Genomic DNA, 20,035 nt, shown 5'->3' with positions numbered 1-20,035 from the left:
AAATCCTTAAGAATAAAGATTGTCTTCTTTCTTCCTTTCTGTCTTTTCAATAGTCAGTACTCAGAGCATTTGCTGGGATACTAACTAATACCAAACCAATCATACAGTTAAGATCAGTCTTGCAAAAAGCTTCCTTTATATACAAGGAAAACAAAGGCAAGAATTTTCAGTACATTTCCATGCCCTTCCTAGCACATAATAATTGCTAATATTAGACTACAGGAAGATTTAACTAGTGTTTAACAGGAAATGGTTAGGTATCTATCTAGGCATTCATCAGAGCAAAATATAGGCAGATAAAGCAGTCTTCTTTCTAGGTTATGATGCTTTGTATCTATTCTTCCAGCTTCCTCGGGTCTTGATATCCCATTATTTCAAAATGCCTGCTCAGAACACTCCTGTTAAAAGCTCTTCTGTGTACTTATCCAAGCTCCAGTTTTTAACTACTTTTCTAACATATGCCGTTTCTCCTGGGCTTCAGGGACCTTCAACTATCTGTTAACAATGTCTCAACTCAATTTAGACACTTAAATATCTTCTCAGTTTCAGTGTCTTAAGATTATCATTATTATTTTATTTTTTTAATATCTTTGAGAGTGAGAGAAAGACACCAAGCATGCACATATTGGGGAGGGGATGGGTAGGGGGAGGGGGAGAGAGAGAATCCTAAGCAGGCTCCAAGCTTAGCATGGAACCCCAAAATGGGGCTCAATCTCACAACCCTGAGATCACGACCTGAGCCGAAATCAAGGGTCAGACACTTAACCAAATGAGCCACCCAGGCACTCCTTATTAGATTTTTTTTTTTTTTCAGCACTTAGTCATTAAGAATTTTCCTAACCCCAGAATAAAAGTCTCTTTTCAAGGGACTAACTTAGCTTCTACTCTTTTGCTTCTATTTCATGATCAACCATACTTCAGTAAGTCCCTACCTTCTAAAACAATCTCTCATACCTTTCCTTTGTCTTTTAACACCTTAGTCAAACAGTTCTCTTTTGATAATACTCATTTAATCACTGTCTAAACATAATGAAATATAGTGGAAATCACACAGACTAATTTTATTTATGCATATTAATTTTATTATACATATTGATTTTTATTCATTTTTAATTGTAGGAAAATACACATAACATAAAATTTACCATCTTAACATTTTAAAGTATGCAGTTCAGTAGTGCTAAGTACATTTACATTATTGTGCAACTCATCTCTACAACTCTTTTCATCTTGCAAACTGAAATGCTACACCCATTAAACAAACCCCAATTCCCACCTCCTGAACAACCATCATTCCACTTACTTTCTCTATTAATCTGATTCTTGAAGTATTTCATGTAAATTAAATCATACAGTATTTGTCTTTTTGTGACTGTCTTATTTTATTTACCATAATGTCCCCAAGGTTCATCCATGCTACAGTATGTGTCAGAATTTCCATTTTAATGCTGAATAATATATTGTCTACTGTATGTAAATACCACATATGTTTATTCACTCATCCACTGACGGATACTTGGTTTACCTCAATCTTTTGCTTATGTGAATAAATCTCTTATAAACAGGGGTATACAAATTTTTTTTTAAATCCTTTTGAGTATGTGCCCCCAAAAAAGAACTGCTAGATTTTATTATATATATTATATATATACATATAATACAAACATATTATGTATTATATATGTCTCAGGATATAATTCATATACATTTACAATATACAGTTCAGTGGTTTTTAATTTATTTGCAGAGTTGTGAAACTAATATTACCATAATCAGTTTAGAACACTCAATGCTCCTAAACAAAATTCTACCCATAAACAATCACTGATATCTCTCAAATTTGTATCTCCAGCCTATACCTTTCTTGGCTCACAGATTCAACTGCTTAAATATCTAATCAGCAAAACAAACTTGACATATCTTAAAATAAATCCCCGAACTTTCCCCACAAAGCCTACTTTTCCCAAAATATTCATAGCTCATTTACATCTTCTTTCCTACATACTCTACACTTAATCACTCAATAATCCTCTTGACCAAACCTTCAAAATATATCTAAAATCCAACCTTTTCTCATCAGTTTGTCCACTACCACCTACTTCTGCCCTTACTTTCCTACAACCCACTCTCAACACAACAGCCACAGAGATTCTTTCTAAAGTAAGTTAGATCGTGTTATTCCTCTACCTCAATTACTCCACTGGCTCCCTACTTCTCTCTGCCTGAAAACCAAAGTTATTCCAACAAGGCCTTGATTTGGTATGGTTCACTGTTACCTCTGTGACATCATCTTCCCCCAGCCTCTTCTTTGTTCCACATACTTTAGTAACACTAGTCTACTTGCTGCTTTTCCGAATAACCCTGCAAGCTCCTCTCTTTGCACTTGTAGCTCCCTGTCTGGTATGTTCTTTCCCCAGATGAATGATTAATCCTCTCACCTCATTCAGATCTTAGCTTAAATACTCACTACCGCTCTATTTAAATTTGCAACGTGTTTCATTTATCCTGTCCACTTCCCTATCCTCTTTGCTTATTTTCTCTCCAAAGCTTTTATTACCACATAATTTTATGTCTGATCCTACAATTTATGATACTTCTTTCTATTTTAAAAATACTAAAAAGATGCAGAATTGAGAATCATGTATTTTTTTCAAACAGACATATACACACATACTGTTATGGAAGGTGCTTTTTTTCCACTCAAATTATGATTTTCCCCTTCAATACCAATGATTATTTTATTGAAAAAGTCAAGGATCATATTCTTTCTAAAACAGTTTTAAACATTTCTTCCATTTAGGTTGCTTTTACATTACCTTGCCGATTAACTTCATTTTGAAGTAGCTCTTCCATTGCTTCCTCCTCAGCAATATCTAATGGTGTGTCTCCTTCACTGTTGACAGCTCCTACATGTGCTCCCTGACCAATTAAAAATCTGTAAAAGGAAAAGGAGGACAGTTAAGCAATGACAGTATCATTAAGACTAAAAGCATAGCAAATAAAAAAAAGTCCTATGCAAGAGCAACACTAAAAACCAAGGATAGATGCATTAAGTTTTAAAAAAGTAGAGGGGCGCCTGGGTGGCTCAGTGGGTTAAAGCCTCTGCCTTCGGCTCAGGTCATGATCCCAGGGTCCTGGGATCGAGCCCCACATCGCACTCTCTGCTCTGCAGGGAGCCTGCTTCCTTCTCTCTCTCTCTCTGCCTGCCTCTCTGCCTACTTGTGATCTCTGTCAAATAAATAAAATCTTAAAAAAAAAAAAATAAAAATTAAAACGTAGAGCATGTTTTCTTGTATTTCCTAATTTTTCTATAATGTACAAACATTGCCTTACTAATACAAAAATGTTATGTAATGATAATTAGAAAGTCTTTCATAGGATCATTTCAGATCGCCTCCACCAATATTTTTCATTATCTTCATATTGACTGGTTTTCTAACTGATCTCCATGCTCCCAGTCTCATGTCATCTGCAATAGTTTTTTTTTTTTTAAAGATTTATTTATTTATTTGAGAGAGAGAGAGAGAGAGAAGGCGAGAATGTGCACCCGAGCAGTGGGGCTACAGAGGGAGGAGGGAGAGAGAGAATCCTCAAGCAAACATGCCGCTGAGCTTGGGAGCTTGGGCTCAATCCCAGGACCCCAAAATCATGACCTGAGCCAAAGTCAAAAGTCAGACGCTCAAACAACTGAGCCACCAGGTGCCCCATATGCAACTGTTCTTAACCGGGGGTTGATGGACTAAAGTCAGAAGGCCATTCAAATGATGCAGATATCTTAAAATACTGTTTACGATCATCACTACTTTGAAATTAAAGTAACTGTTCGATCAACTATTAGGTTTCTTTATTTAATGTGTTACTAAAGAAGCATGTATATAACTATACCATAAATGTGTTTTCCTAATATTTTGAAAAATTAAACCCAATAGAACTTTTTTTTTTTAAATACTTTGTATTTTATTTTCTACATCCAAAATAACAATCCTGAGAAAAGTATCCAAAGGCTTCACCAAACTTGACAAAGGGATCCAGATACAAAAAGGTGGGAATCTCTTTTCACTGCATCAATTATACATCTCCCAGAATCTCCTATTTAAAATGACTGGAGTCAATAAATAAATAAATAAAATGACTGGAGTTAATTTCCCACTTAAAAATCTTTGCATGGTTGTACTATACTAAGAGAAAACATACCTGGCCCTCAATAAGCTGGTTTTGTCTTCTTTTTCAGCCTCATTTTTCTTCTGTCTTGTACCACACTTTAGCCTCCAACAATAGAGAACTATGCTTACAGTGCCAGACTAACCCATGCTCCTTTGGCATCCCTGATTTTACTTTTGTATATGTAAAGAATGGACTTTTTACCCTCTATGTCCCTAACCAACTTAACTCTTATTCATATATATATTTTTATAGACTTCATAAAAATATCTTATTATAAAAATAGTAAAAATGCCCAGAGTTTAAAAAAAGAAAAAAACAAGAATACCTTTATATCTATCCTTGTACTAGTATGTTACCTCACCAGAGATAAAAATACCAACAATATTTTCTTTTAACTTTGCTATGAATTTGTATGTATGTATATAAACATATGTACAGTCACTTTTGATGTTCTTTTTTGAAACAAAAATTAATGAAATTATTTTCAATGTACAGGAATGCAATGCATTATAATAGTTGAAAAATATTCCATAGTATGGCTGAATCATACTTTCATACCATCTCCTAGTAGACATATTCTTAAATGGACAATTGACATTATCAATCTTTAAATATTTTCCCAACATGATGGGGATAAAACTTTATTTCCTGATCACACAAGAGGTTGAAAATATTTGGATATGTGTACCGGCATTTGTATTTTCACCTCTTGTGAATTTATTTACATCTTTTGCTAGTACTTCAAATGTGTTCATTAATTTAACAAATATTTATGGGATGTTTTTATGGACCGAATGTTTGTATCCCCAAATTTCATGTTGACATCCTAACTTCCAATGTGATGGTATTAGGCGGTGGGACTTTTGGTCAGTAATTAGGCTTAGATGAAATCATGAACACCCATGGTGCTCATCACCCATGGGTGATGCACCCATGATGGGATTACTGCTCTTACAGAAGAGGAAGACACTAGAGCTCAGTCTTTCTGCCATAGGAGACACAGCAAGATGGCAGCTATCTACAAGCCAGGAAAAGGGCCCTTGCCAGATATGGAATTGGCCAGCACCTCGGCCCTTTCATTCCTGAGTCTCCAGAGCTATGAGAAACAAATGTCTACTGTTTAAGCCACCCAGTTTATGGCATTTTGTTATCCCAGCCAAAGCTAAGACAGGTATCTAGTATGTACCTAGTAATATATTACATGCCAGGAATAATACAATTGTAAGCAAAATAAACAAAGAACTTTCCCTCGGAGAGTTTATAGTCTAGTAAAAGAGATTATTCAAAGAGTTAAGATTATTGTAAAACTCTGTAAGTCTTACGATAGAGAATTTTGGGGTCTCTACAAGTAAATAATAGGATAATCTAATTCAGTTAGATCAGGAAAAGGATTCTCTGAAGACTATGTAGGTACTAACAAAGACAATGGAAGGAAAGTGTGTTCCAGGTAAGAGAGAACAAAAGGTACTGTATACCCGGTGATAGTAAAGTATGTATGGCCCACAGGGGCCTGGTTCATTTTCCTGAAAGAACTGATAAATCTCTATGCATATCTGTCTCTCTTACCCCGCCCCCCCCACACACAGTCAGTGCCTACTTTTCTGAGATGTCATATGATCAGGAATGTTTCAAAAAGATCACTTTGTGCAGTATGGAAAATAAATTAGAATGTACAAAGAAAGACAGATCAGTTAAGGAGCTACTGCAGTAGTAAAAAAAAAATTATGTTGGAAGCTTGAATTTTATGGAAGAAATGGATGAATTCCAGAGATACCCAAGGAGATACAGGGAAATCAGCTGGATATGAGAAGTGAGGGTGAGGAAGGTATCTAGGATAAATCGAAGTTCTTGACTTGTATGATGTGATAGATGAATGGTGGCACTAATTAATGACATAGAGAAAATGAAGTTATTTCCTACATCTGACTAATAGCTATGCTACAAATATTTCTACCATATTGTAACTGCACTTATAAAAAAACTTTTCTATTTTGCTTAGGTAGAAATCATTCATATGATATAAAGACTGAGAATAAAAGGAGTACCTCAGAGTAGCTTCAGTGCTTGCAGCAGGGGGAGCTACATGGGAAGCAGAGTCTCAAGGAAATACAAGGTCGAAGCCAAATACAGACAATCCAAAATTTATATAAACAGGAAAGATGTTAAGAGAAACTAACAAGAATAAAGTCCCAAAACTACTGGCAGGAAACAGAGCCTGGAGTAATTCCTGAGCCAAAAGTTAAGGTATATATATATGTACTCATATAATTCACAAAATCACCTGCACTCCAGGACTATCATTTGCAAATATAATTTTTTTAAAAAAGCTGTATAAAGGGGAGCCTGGGTGGCTCAGTGGGTTAAGCCTCTGCCTTCGGCTCAGGTCATGATTTCAGGGTTCTGGAATCAAGCCCCGCATCGGGCTCTCTGCTCAGGGAGAAGCCTGCTCACCCCCACCCCCCCGGCCTGCCTCTCTGCCTACTTGTGATCTCTCTCTCTCTGTGTCAAATAAATACATAAAATCTTAAAAAAAAAATAAACAAATGATATATAAAAATAAAGAAATAAAATCCCATGGCATTAATTCTTAGCTACAATGAATAACCTCAAAAAACCATTAAGAGACTGGCTGTGTGAAAAACAGCACAAACATTTGGGTTCTGTAGACTTTGAGTCAGGCTCCCAACTCACCCTCTTGACAGCTGTGTGACATTCATTAGAACATTGGAAGCCTAGTCTATAGGCAAATTACAGGACTGTGTGAAGTTTAAATAAGTTAATGTCTATAAATAAAATTTTATCTTTTAGCCCATCATGCAAAATCATCACAGTTAGAAAGCAATGTTTAAGATAAGGTGAAATAAAATAGTACAGATTTTCTGGAATACCAGAATTTGACTTTGAGGGGCCCTCCAGATATTGAAAACAGATGGCTATATTTCCTTCAGAACAAAAAAAGCATGAGGGTATTATAAGCAGCTCATGTGACTGCTAATTAGGAAACATATTTAAGATTACTTGGAAAGAAAAAAGCAAAAATTTCACATAGAATATCCCAAATTGAGAGTCAGAAGATTGGGCTGTTTCTCAGATGAGTAGTTTTGTTTGTTTGTTTGTTTTTTATGCTTTAGAGTGTTTTTTTTTTTTTAAAGCAGGTTTTATTGCCTTAACAATGGTTAATGATTTCCTCAAGTGGTACAAATGAGGCCAACATAGAAGATACCTATAAATGATGAAATTCTTCATAAACTGTAGAAATGAAAAATGTTAAACTGCCAGGTTCACTGAGATTTATAATAATCTAGCACCTTGAGTCAATAAATAATTTTGGACAAATTAATTGAACAGACCTCAAAATCAAGACATGATCCAAATGGACCTTTAGAAAATTATTTGCACATGTCCTAATTTAAAAATCTGACAAAAGGTATAAAATTCTTAACCAAGTTAGTTGCAACTTGGATATGGTATGTTACATAAATTTGCAGGAATCTATCTGGGTTAGAATTATTCAACATTAATTGAATTTGGAAGATAAATCTTGACAGTCTCTAACAATTGTCTTGTTTTATGAGTTTTGTCAAAAACCAATCCATAGAAGAGATTATGAGAAAGGGAAATAGTTTTTAAAAAATTTGATCTTTTTAAAAATTGTCTTTAAAGTAGAAGCTAACAAGCACACAGTGATCAAAGAGACAAGGAAGAAGAAACTCCATCAGCAAGAGCTGCATATATGTGGTGTCCAAATTTAACGTATTTTGTAGGAAAGCTAGTAACAAGAAGTCATTATAACAATATATGAATTTTTCATGTATTCAAAAATGAATCTTGAAAGACCAGGAAGTCAGTATAGCCTTAAAAAGGAAGGAAATTATGTCACACAGATGAACCTCAAGGTCATTATGTGCTAAGCAATACAGGACTGTTACAAAAGGACAAATACTGTATGATTCCACTCCATGAAGTATCTACAGTTATCAAAATCATAGAAACATAAAATAGAAAGCTGGTTACCAATGGCTGAGGGTACAGAAGGGAAATTCGTGTTTAGCACATACGGTTTCAGTATTACAAGATAAAAAAATTCTAGAGATCTGCTGCACAACAATGTGAATATATTTGACACTGAACTATATACTTAAAAATCGTTAAAATGGTAAATTTAATATCATGTCATTTTACAATAGTTTTTTTTTAAATTATAAAGTCAGAAGAATACCACTGGAATAGCTATTTCTTGAAAATCAAAATGAGTTCCTCAAAGCCATCTAATGACACAGAACTATGAACTACCTGAACTTTTCAAAGATGAGTAAGTAGAACATTACACTATTAACTTAAGAAATATATACTATTTTCCTTTGGTAGTCTCTGAGCAACAAAAATCTTAAAATAAGTGTAAACAACCTTATGCGTCTTCAGTGGGAATGCACTTGGCTATTTCATTCCTGAAGTTCTATACCACAATGAAAAACAGCTAAAAACAGCTGTCAGAATCCAAACAGCTCTGACATGGAACCTCTGAACGGCTTTATTAAAAACAGCAGTTCTTCATTCAGCACTTGATAAATGTTATACCACTTTCTTCAGGTCTCCGTGGTTTCTAATGAGAAATCTGGTGTCATTTGAATTTCCCTTCTTAAAATAGTTTTTCTTCCTACTTCAAGACTTTTGTCTTTAGTTTTCAGAGGTTTGTCTGATGTCTTGGTGTAGAGGGCTTTGTTTTATTCCTGTTTGGAATTTGCTAGGCTTTTTGAATCTGTAGGTTGGTCTCTTAACCATCACTTATCATTTCATTAAATATTTTTCCAGTCATGCCTTCCTTCTTTTCTGGGACTCTAATGGTACAAATGTCAGCTCCTTGTTATAGTCCCATAAGTCTCCGAGGGTCTATTCATTTTATTTTGGTTTATTTCCTCTCTGTTGCTAAGATATGGTAATTTCCGTTGATCTGTTTTTCAGTTCACTAATTCTTTCTTCTATCCCCACCATTCTACTCTTGAGCCTACCCATTCTTATTTTGGTTATTAGACTTTTCAGGTCATTCCCATTTGATTCATCTTAGTATTTGCTACTTGCACACTTTCTTTTTGCTGTGACTTTCAATTTTTTCATTGGTTTCAAGCATGCTTATAATTGCTTTTGAAACGTGTTTATGATAGCTGCTCTATAATCTGTCAGATAATTTTAAGAGTAGTATCTCTGTCAGTTCCATGTTGGTCTCATGTTGGTCTCTACCGATTGTCTTTTTTCATTCAATTTGGGAATTTCCTTGGTTTGACAACTGATTTTCAATTGAAATCTAGACACTCTGAGTTTTATGTTAAATGACTCTAGATCTTGCTTAAATCTTCTATGGTATCTGGCTTTGTTTGGCTGTGCTATAGCAGAGGAAGCTGTGGAGGTGCCATTTCATTACCACAAGGTGGGGGTAGAAGTCTAGGTTTCCCACTCAGCTCCACTGACAGCAGAGACAGGGTGGTGGCTCCTTGTTACTTCTAGCTTATCACGAGCCTTCACTGGTATCTCCCTGGATAAGAAGGGTATGAGTGCTTCATTATTACTCCCCATGTGGCCTCCACTGAGAATAAGGGAAGGGAGGTAGGCATCTTTACTGGTAGGTGGTGGTGAAAGTATTCACTCTCCACCCAAAGAAAGAGTAGTAGTAGCTGGTTGGTATCTACTATAGGTAGGGGTAGGGCTAATTAACCATTTGACCAGGATTAAAGTCTTGGCTAGCTCTGGCCTAATCTGACATCAGTGTAGTAAGTCTATTGGCACACCTCAATATAGCGTGGTAAGGGTGGAGGTCTACAGTCCCTACATAGTCTTCGCTGGTGAAGGCACAGGTGAGACTAAGCTTCTTTTTCCTTGTGGACTTTGCCTGATTAAATAGAGTGGTTATTATTATTTTTAAGTTTTCTGCCTTGCTTAAAGACTAGGGAGGGCACCCCTCTCCCAGTACTTGGCTAAAGAGATTAGGTTTTCGTTGGGACTTTTTCTTTTTTGGTGTGCCCATTTGTGCTTCTGGATTATCCATGTTTTCAGTTCAAAGATACATGAGGAAAAAGAAAAGCTAGGAAATGCTCTCCTGTGGGTCCTGTGATGCCAAGCCATCATGCCTTTTCTACCCCTCAGAATCATGTTTTATATGCAATATTCAGGGTTTTTATTAGTTCTTAGCAGGAAGAATAGGGAAAACCATGTCTATTCTATCTTCCCAGAAGCAGAAATTCTTCCTCATTTTTAATGTCATATTTTAATGTTTAGAACATTGGCAATTTTAACCTTAATTTTTTTTAATTTGTCAAAACCCTAAAGGCAAAGTATTATCTTCATATATAAATCATTTTGTTAGGCCAAATGTTAGTCCTGATACCTTGCCAAATACTTTGCTTAATTCCTGACATCAGGGTTCCACGACATATTATGTCATAGACATAATTAATTATGCCAGTAGCAAAGACCAGGCTAATAATATCTGTGAGAGAAATGAACCTATTTGTGAAACTGGGGTCTATTTTCCAGTTGTCTAGGAACCTGGATTATCATTTGTTTAAAAAAAAAAAAAAATCAGAATGTGGCAAAGTATTTAAATTCCTCTATTCTCTTTGTAAAACCACCTTTAAATATAGGAAATCCTCAAGGTTCTCATTTCCTGTTTGTCTCAATTACTCTACACCTCTCTGATGATGCACTGACTCCTGAAAAGGCGTATTTGTTTATTAAAATCAATTATATGCACTACTGTCTTACTTTATTATTGCAACTTTCAATCCCCAAAGGCAAAAATCCTACTCACTATGCAACAATTCTGAAGTGTACATTTCCTTCACATTTTAAAATCATGGAAATCTTCTATGAACAATCAATTTTACAATCCATGATGTCTTACAATGGCTATTGACCAGGTGGCAGAAACAACATGGTTGTGATTATCTATCCCCATGTAACCTGGGTCACAGCTATTCATACTTATGTGCATAACGGGTACCCTATTTGTTGAACTTAAAATGTCTTCTTGGATGTCATCTGAAACTTTTTGTTGATACTTTCCGGTAAAATCAAGAAAGCACTGAAATCAGAAACTTGAAGAATGCATACCAATGGCTTAAAATAAAATCCCAAAGGCAGTAAGTGAACATTCTTTAGTAACACTGCATCATTTACACTCTAAATTCCATAGAAAATAATACTATTGTGAACAAAATCTAGGTGATTAAACACACACAGAAAAACATACACAGTATCACAGTTTCATTTGTAACCTTTTTTTAGTTGATATATAAAATAATCACACTGTGTTACAACAATGGCATCATAGGCTTCATGAAATCCAGTACATGCATTATAAACACATCCAATATATTCCTGGCTTCCTACAGCACCATTTCCATTAGCATCTCAAACAGGGCCCATTTTTTAAAAAAATTTTATTTATTTATTTATTTATTTATTTATTTATTTGAGATAGAGAGAGAGCATGAGAGAGAGCATAAGCAGGTGGCAGAGGGAGAGGGGGAAGCAGGCTTCCCCTGAGCAGGAAGCCCAATGCAGGGCTCGATCCCAGGACCCTGGTGTTTCTTGGCCTGAGTCAAAAGTAGACACTTAACCAACTGAGCCACCCAGGCACCCTCAAAGAGGCATATTTAAAACCACATTCCACTACAGTCTCTTCTATGCTTCCCCCAGTCTTGCTCTTTAGGTCTCTTAGTAAGTTTAAAGGCATCATTTGCTAATTACAAAGGATAAACAAGGAGGCAAAATAGCGTACTGGCTTAAAGGACAGACTTGAAAAGTTAGACTGATTAGGTTCACATCCTAGTTCTGCCACTTACTCTGTGTGATCACTCTGACTCAAGTTTTGTCATCTATAAAAGAAGAATTATCATACAGGTCAACCATCACTCATCCAAACCCAAACTTCAAAACTTCTCATATTTTAGAAAGATAATATTGCAGATTATGTAAAAGCCCCACTGAATCTGAGGCAGCACTTTATAACCAAACACATTAATATTTTTACAAAAAATAAACATATAATAGTGGGATAAACAAAGACTATAAATAGCCTTATATCAGTTTAGGTCATGGTTTCCTGCCAAATGAGCCTATACCCAAATTTACAATTAGTTTGTCATTTTTCCAACTTTTTGGGGTTTGTAATTGTGCATATAGATCTGTGGGGTGGTGGAAACAACATATTTTCATGTGATTTTTAGGGTAACTGAAATTATATACTTAAAGGACTTAGAGCAGTGACTAGCACATATCAAACACTCAATGAACATTAGCTATTATCAGGCATTATCACCACCTTTTGATTTTTCCTCCTATCTCACTACACATATCCAGTGAATCATAACCAAGCCTTATAAATTCTGTTTCCCAATTTCTCTCAGATCTGCCCCACTTCCAATTTCTGCCAATAATACTAATCTGAATACTGAAGAATAGTTTTCCTAAAATACAGAGTGAGGATCATTCCCTAAAAATACATCAGCACTAAAGGTCAACCTTAGCAAGGCATACAAATTCCTCTATGCTATAGACTCAGTTCATCTTGCCAAATGGATCTCCTACTCTCTATATACCACTAATGCTCTTCTTCCTGAAAAACTATGGCTCCAAAAAACTCTTCTTATCCAATGGAATCAAAACGAGTATTTGCTTGGTTAACCAGAAAAGCCAATTAAAAAACAGGGAATCATAAAATATAATATATATATGAAATATATATATGTGAAAATAATTAATTAAATAACTAAATGTAAGTAAGATATTTATTTCAACACAGAAGATACTGGAGAATGTCTCCAATGACTTAAACCTATGCTACCTTTCTTGCCTAAACCTCAAATACTCATAATACATTTTCTAAGACCTCCAAGGGTCTTTAAAATGAAGCAAAAACTTGAAGTCAAGGAGAGCAAAGTACACACTCCCTCAGGATCTTTTACTTTCAACCCTTCATTCAGCACAACCACATCTACTTAAATAGCAATTATATATATAAAATATTTATTTATTTATTTTAGAGAGTGAGTGAGTGCAAGCAGGGGAAGATGCAGAGGGAGAGAGAAGAGAGACTATCAAGCAGACTCCCTGCTGAGAGCAGAGCCCCATGCAGGGCTCGATGGAGTTGAGACTCCCATCGAGATGGGACCTGAAACTAAATGAAGAGTCGGACACAACTGCTGAGCCACCCAGGCACCCAACAGCAATTATATTTTTAAGGCTTTGCCTTTATCAAGTCTTTCAAAGTATTTAACTTGGTTACAATAGTAATTTTCTTTTTTGTACATATTTCATCAGTTTTGGGCTATCTAATTAAATAATCAGTAACAAGTTCAGAAGCACCTGGGTGGCTCAGTGGGTTGGGCCTCTGCCTTCAGCTCAGGTCATGATCTCCGGTCCTGGGATCGAGCCCCGAATCGGGCTCTCTGCTCAGCAGGGGGCCTGCTTCCCCCTCTCTCTCTGCCTACCTCTCTGCCTACTTGTGATCTCTCTCTGTGTCTAATAAATAAATAAAATCTTTAAAAAAAATCAATAACAAGTTCAGAACATACCCAATTAACTTTTGGTAGGCTTGTAATCCAATCGGTGAAACAGAGTGAGCAAGTTTAGTAGAAGTAGCCTATTTGTTGCAATGTTCAGTTTTAACAGCATTACAGGATGCAGTCATTATGTTTTAACAAAGAAGTGGCAAATGTTAGTTAATACAGTGGAGGCCAGTTAAAAGAACTTTACCCATATATTATTTCTCATTCATGAATAACATGACTTTGTTCAGAGAGCTCCCAACTCTCAGAGGCATAAAACCCTGCTCACTGTTAAACAAACAATTAACGTCATCTCCTCTAGAATCATTCTCTGCCCTAATCAAAATCAATCACTTCTTTCAGAAACAACAGATGTTGGCAAGGATGTGGAGAAAGGGGACCCCTCTTACACTGCTGCTGGGAATGCAAGTTGGTACAGCCACTCTGGAAAACAGGGTGGAGGTTCCTCAAGATGTTAATAATAGAGCTACCCTATGACCCAGCAATTGCACTACTGGGTATTTATCCCAAAGATACAGACATAGTGAAATGAAGGGGCACATGCACCCCAATGTTCACAGCATCAATGTCCACAACAGCCAAACTGTGGAAAGAGCCGAGATGCCCTTCAACAGATAAATAGGTAAAGGAAATGTGGTCCATATACACAATGGAATATTATTCAGCCATCAGAAATGATGAATACCCACCATTTGGATCCACATGGATAGAACTGGAGGGGATTATGTCAAGTGAAGTAAGTCAAACATAGAAAGACAACTATCATAGGGTTTCACTCACATGTGGGACATAAGCAATAGCATGGAGGACCAGAGGGGAAGGGAGAGAATCCAAAGGGGGAGAAATCAGAGAGGGTGATAAACCATGAGAAACTTCTGACCCCGAGACACAATCTGGGGGTTTCAGAGGCGAGGAGGGAAGGGGGTGGTGGGTAACAGGATGATGGGTATTGTGGAAGGCACGTGCTGTGATGAGCACTAGGTGTTATATTTAACTAATAAGTCACTGAACACTGCATCAAGGACTAATTATGTACTATACAGTGGCTAACTGAACATGATAAAAATAAAGTGATATGGAATGAAAAAAAAATAGCATGGGATATGAGCTGCCCACAAGAAGAATGATTGGATGTGTTTCCTTCACAGTAGGAGCAAAGCTTGTGCTTGCAGCTTTAATTCCGTGCTGCTTAAAAGACTGGGATTAGGGGCACGTGGGTGGCTCAGCGGGTTAAAGCCTCTGCTTTCAGCTTGGGTCATGATCCCTGGGTGCTGGGATCGAGCCCCGCATCGGGCTCTCTGCTCAGCAGGGAGCCTGCTTCCTCCTTTCTCTCTCTGCTTGCCTCTCTGCCTACTTGCGATCTCTGTCAAATAAATAAATAAAATCTTAAAAAAAAAAAAAAAGACTGGGATTATTTCAGTTATGTAAGGGGGATGAACTGGGAGGTGAGAATGGTCATTAAAGGATGTGTTTTGCTTTTTAAAATGGGAGCTGGCTGAACTGTAACATGTGTAAAGTGGAGGGAGCATAACCTGTATAAATCATTGTAACTTAAAAAAAAATCACTTCTTCAGTGTTCCTTGTACATTTGCTGGTCACTTTATTCTATGTAGTATTAGTTAATTAACTTCACATGTATCTGTAAGGTTTGAGATTAGGAATGGAGTTGTAGCCATTTTTATCTCTCACCATGCCTAACCTACGAGATGGTTGTAATACAATGAAAAGAACATCAGAACATCAGAATTTGAGTCCTGAGAATGAAGTTTCAGTTCTGATTGTAAAACAGAAGTAACAGTGAACAGTCCCATACTGTTCTTTAAAAAAGTAAGAATGTATATGAGAAAATGATTTTTACAGTTTTAAGCAAACACACCTCATTATATTACAGTAAGATATAAGTATCTCTTATATAAAATTTTAATATTTTTGTAGGATCCTAGACTTAGTTTCACCTTCTGAGACTCCTAATCAAAATACACGTCTGCTTTAGACAAAGTATCATTCTTGACAAGAAATATGTAAATAAAGCCAAAATTCATGGATTTGACAACTCTTCTTGAAGCTCAAATATCCACATATCAAAGTAAGTGTGACATGACTACTACTTTACTATCCTCTTGTTCTTCTCATCTAGTTACATTTACTTCCATACCAGATGACATGACAGTTTTTTTATAATCAGGAGAACCAAGAGCTCAGCTATTTTTCACTAAAAGCCATGACTAAATACAGTATTTTGAATAATATCAATTTAGCTAACATTTACTGAATACTAAATATGCTGTATATTGTACCAAGTGTCTTATACACATTATCTAATCTTTACAATAGTCTTATAGAATAGGGTAAGTATTTTTATTTTATAGATAAGGAAACAGAGGCTCAGAAAAGCTGCGAATCTGCCTGAAGTTAAGAGCAATTCTGGCTTCTACTCTGAATGCATTATGAATCCACTGGAAGAATTTGAATAAAAATGTGATGTTATCCCACTTGTAGTATTTTAAATGGATCATCCTGGTTGCCGTGTGGAAAACAGATGGGGGGCGTGGCAAGAGGATGGTTAAAATTAAAATTGTCGCAACTGTCATAATTCCAGTGAAAAACAACAGTGTCCAGGATCAGGAAGAAATTAAAGAGCTGATGAAAATAGTCACATACTGGATATATTTTGAAGGGTAAGCCTAAGAGAAATCTTGAGGATTATATTGGATGTTTATGGAATAAAGCTATAATGAAGAAAAGCCAAGCCATAAATAAGCCATCACAAATATTTAAAAGTTATCATACCCTTAAATAGCTGATACTTTAATGATCAAGTGACAAAGCTCATGAAACTTTTTCCATGCTGTAAATAGGACCATGAAAATGTCACTGAATGTAATCCTACTAGCTTTTTTTTTTTTTTTAAAGATTTCATTTATTTGAGAGATAAAGAGAGAGAGAGCGAGCGCACGCGAGAGAGAGCAAATACAAACCAGGAGGGAGATAGGGGCCAAGGGAGAGGGAGAAGCAGACTCTCAGCCCTATTGTGGGGCTCAATCCCAGGACCTTAAGCTGAAGGCAGATGCTTAACTGACTGAGCCACCCAGGCACCCCCTACTAGCATTTTATAATGATATAAAATCTTCAGTAGTAGTGGCTTTGAAACTACTCCGAACACAAAGAAAACTGTATTAAACATACTAATTATGCACTATTCCATTCTATATACACTAAATAATGCAAGCTTTATACAGGTCTAGTTTTCTCTACTATTGAAAATTTTTATGGCAAACACCAAAGCTACTCAAGATAAAAGCCCTCCTAGGGGTGCCTCGGTGGCTCAGCTGATTGATCTTCCAACTCTTAATTTTGGCTCAGGTCATAACCTTAGGGTCATAGGATCAAGACCTGCATTGGACCCTGCTCAGTAATGAGTCTGCTTGGGACTCTTTCCTTCTTCTTCTCCCTCCCCTCTGTGCCCTTTCCCCTGCTCTTGCATGAAGCTTCTCTTTCTTTCTCTCAAATGAATGAATTAAATTTAAAAAAAAAAAAAAAAGAAAGAAAAAGAAAAAAGCAAGCACTCCTAAACATCTGTGGTAGAAGCCTAAAAAAAGAAAAGTGATGAAATTCAAATATAAAAAGATATCAGAATAATCATATCAATAACCAAAACATTAATAAAAGAAACTGTTTACTAAAGTCATTCAAATAAATAGCATTCTTTGGCCAACTAAGAAGAACAGGCTGTATAAACTACAATGACATACATACATGGAGTAATAAAACCTAAACAGTGAGAATAATGAGAAATAGGTCTATACACCCCACCATATAGTGATCTCCAGAATAGACTGTTAAGTGAAAAAAGCAAAGAAGAAATATGTATATGGTATTCTATCATTTACCTACAAGGGGAAATAATATTTTCAACGATACTTGTATTAAAAAACAAACTAGGGAGATGCCTGGGTGGCTAAGTAGGTTCAGCTGCTGCCTTTGGCTTGGGTCATGATTCCAGGGTCCTGGAATCAAGTCCCACAATGGGCTCCCTTGCTCGGCAGAGAGCGTGCTTCTCTCTCCACCTCTGCCTGCTATTCTGCCTGCTTGTGCACTCGCACGTGCGCTCTCTCTTTCTGATAAATAAATAAATAAAATATTAAACAAACAAACAAACTGGGGTAAAATACAAAATTTGCAAAATAGTGTGGAAGGAAACAGGATAGATAGAATTGCCATTAGAACTCATTATTTTATGTAAATTATAAAACAAAATTAAATTAAAAAAAGCAAACTCTAAAAAATAAATAAAATTGAACAATGAACCTAATAGTATATCTAATTGGTGGCATAACCACACAGAAAAGAGCTATTTCAAGTGCTTTCAATACTTTATGATGGTATATGTGAAGTGGGATACCTTAAGGACCAAAAGAAATGCCCCCACACAAAACTTCAAACTGCTTTCAGTTGTTGTTAGTGGTATTGTATAGTGGTATTATTATAAAGAGCCTAACATATGTGTAATATATAATGAAGCAAATTAGTAATCATGTGTTATTTTAATACTACAATTCCTGGCAATGAAATAAAGGGAGAAAGGACATATTAATACAAGATAAAAAAGGTAAAGGAAAACATCTTGGTGCCAAGTATGAATTTGAAGCAATGACCAACTCAGTAGCAATGAATACTTCTAACATCCATTACTAGAAACAGGGCTCAAGAGAGAAACAGCAATTCCAAACCCGGGGCAGGGGAGGAAAAAAAAAAAAGAGGGACATCTTGTAATGCTAGCTAGCAAGGAAGGTTTAAAGATCATTTCATTTGTTCATATCCCAAGGTCTCAGAAGCTAACATGAAGAGATTCTTGATAACCAAAGATGTATAATTTACTAATCAATAAAGATAGTAACAGTAACATATAAAGCACATTAAGTATATTTAAATGCAAGAGCTCCTGAAATTGCTGATCCCTCAAAAAACCAATTAGTCCTTTTTGAAGGTAACTAGTGAACCAACTTATTATTTTAAGAATCTGTATATAGAGGAAAAGAATAAAGACTACGGCCTCTCTTTCCTACAAAACTTGTATTGGGTTGACTATATAAACACGAGTAAGTTTCTTTTACAAAAACATTCCAGTTAAATGAAAAAGAACGACAAAATTAAAATGCTGCCACTGTATAGCTCCTATTGTTTTCATTTAATTATTTCTTTAGTTAGAGGACTTGGCTTTCATTGCTTTGTGCATGATAATTCAGTTTTTTTTAAAGATTTTATTTATTTATTTGACAGAGATCACAAGTAGGCAGAGAGGCAGGCAGAGAGAGAGGGGGAAGCAGGCCCCCTGCTGAGCAGAGAGCCCTATTCGGGGCTCGATCCCAGGACCTGAGATCATGACCGGAGCTGAAGGCAGACGCTTTAACCCACTGAGCCACTCAGGCGCCCCTATTTATTTATTTTACAGAGAGCGTGCAAGCATGGGGAGGGGCAGACAGGGAGAGAGAATCTCAAGAGGACTCCACGCTGAGTGTGGAGCCTGACATGGGCCTCAATCTCATGACCCCGAGATCATGACCTGGGCCGAAATCAAGATTGGCTGCTTAAGCGACTGAGCCACCCAGGCACCCCTGTACATAATAATTTGAATATATAATTTATACCTTATGGTTAGAGAGTTAAGACTAACTAAACTTACGTATTGGAGAGTTAAATTAAATACTTTTTGGGTTCTGTAATTGTTTGCCTTTTCTAATATGTCCAAAGCCATTCTATTCAATTTTACCTTTAAAGCACAACCCAACGACAACAGTATAATTTTTAGGGACGAATACCTTGAAGCGACAGTAAGACTTTAATACTGCCTATATTAGTGTACCAGCGCAACCGTAACAAAAGAGCATTAAAAAAAAAAAATACCACACTGGGGAGCCTGGGTGGCTCGGTGGGTTAAGCCTCTGCCTTCGGCTCAGGGTCCCGGGACGGAGTCCCGCATCAGGCTCTCTGCTCAGTGGGGAGCCTGCTTCCCCTTCCTCCTCTGCCTGCCTCTCTGCCTACTTGTGATCTCTCTCTCTCTAGTAAATAAATAAAGTCTTAAAAAAAAAATACCACAGACTAAGTGTCTTAAACAACATAAGTTTGTTTACTTATAGTTTTAGAGGTCTGAAGTCTAAGATCAAGGTGTTGGCAGGTTTAAAAGGGTTTCTTCTGAGGGTTCTCTCCTTGGCTCAGAGATGGCTACCTTTTTCACAGTGTAATTTCCAGTGGTCTTTTCTGTGTGGATGAACTAGGTGTCTCTTTTTGCAACCAAATTTCCTTTTCTT

At 36.3% G+C, this 20,035-nt stretch overlaps 1 protein-coding gene across 10 annotated transcripts in view; it reads right to left on the bottom strand.

The window, feature by feature from the left end:
* The window catches only part of PPP1R12A (protein phosphatase 1 regulatory subunit 12A), a 143,991-nt gene that overhangs the window by 76,960 nt on the left and 46,996 nt on the right, over positions 1-20,035 (bottom strand). For all 10 annotated transcript variants that reach the window (XM_032854695.1, XM_032854701.1, XM_032854704.1 and 7 more), the window contains exon 3: positions 2,817-2,935. In XM_032854695.1, the coding sequence (XP_032710586.1) occupies positions 2,817-2,935 (119 nt within the window). The remainder of the gene's footprint in view (positions 1-2,816; positions 2,936-20,035) is intronic.

Source organism: Lontra canadensis, unplaced genomic scaffold, assembly GCF_010015895.1.
Source record: "Lontra canadensis isolate GAN:19392208 unplaced genomic scaffold, GSC_riverotter_1.0 scaffold9, whole genome shotgun sequence".
NCBI classification, from domain to species: Eukaryota; Metazoa; Chordata; class Mammalia; order Carnivora; family Mustelidae; genus Lontra; species Lontra canadensis.
Note: the sequence above shows the minus strand (reverse complement) of the source record. Positions and strands in the feature narration are given on the sequence as shown.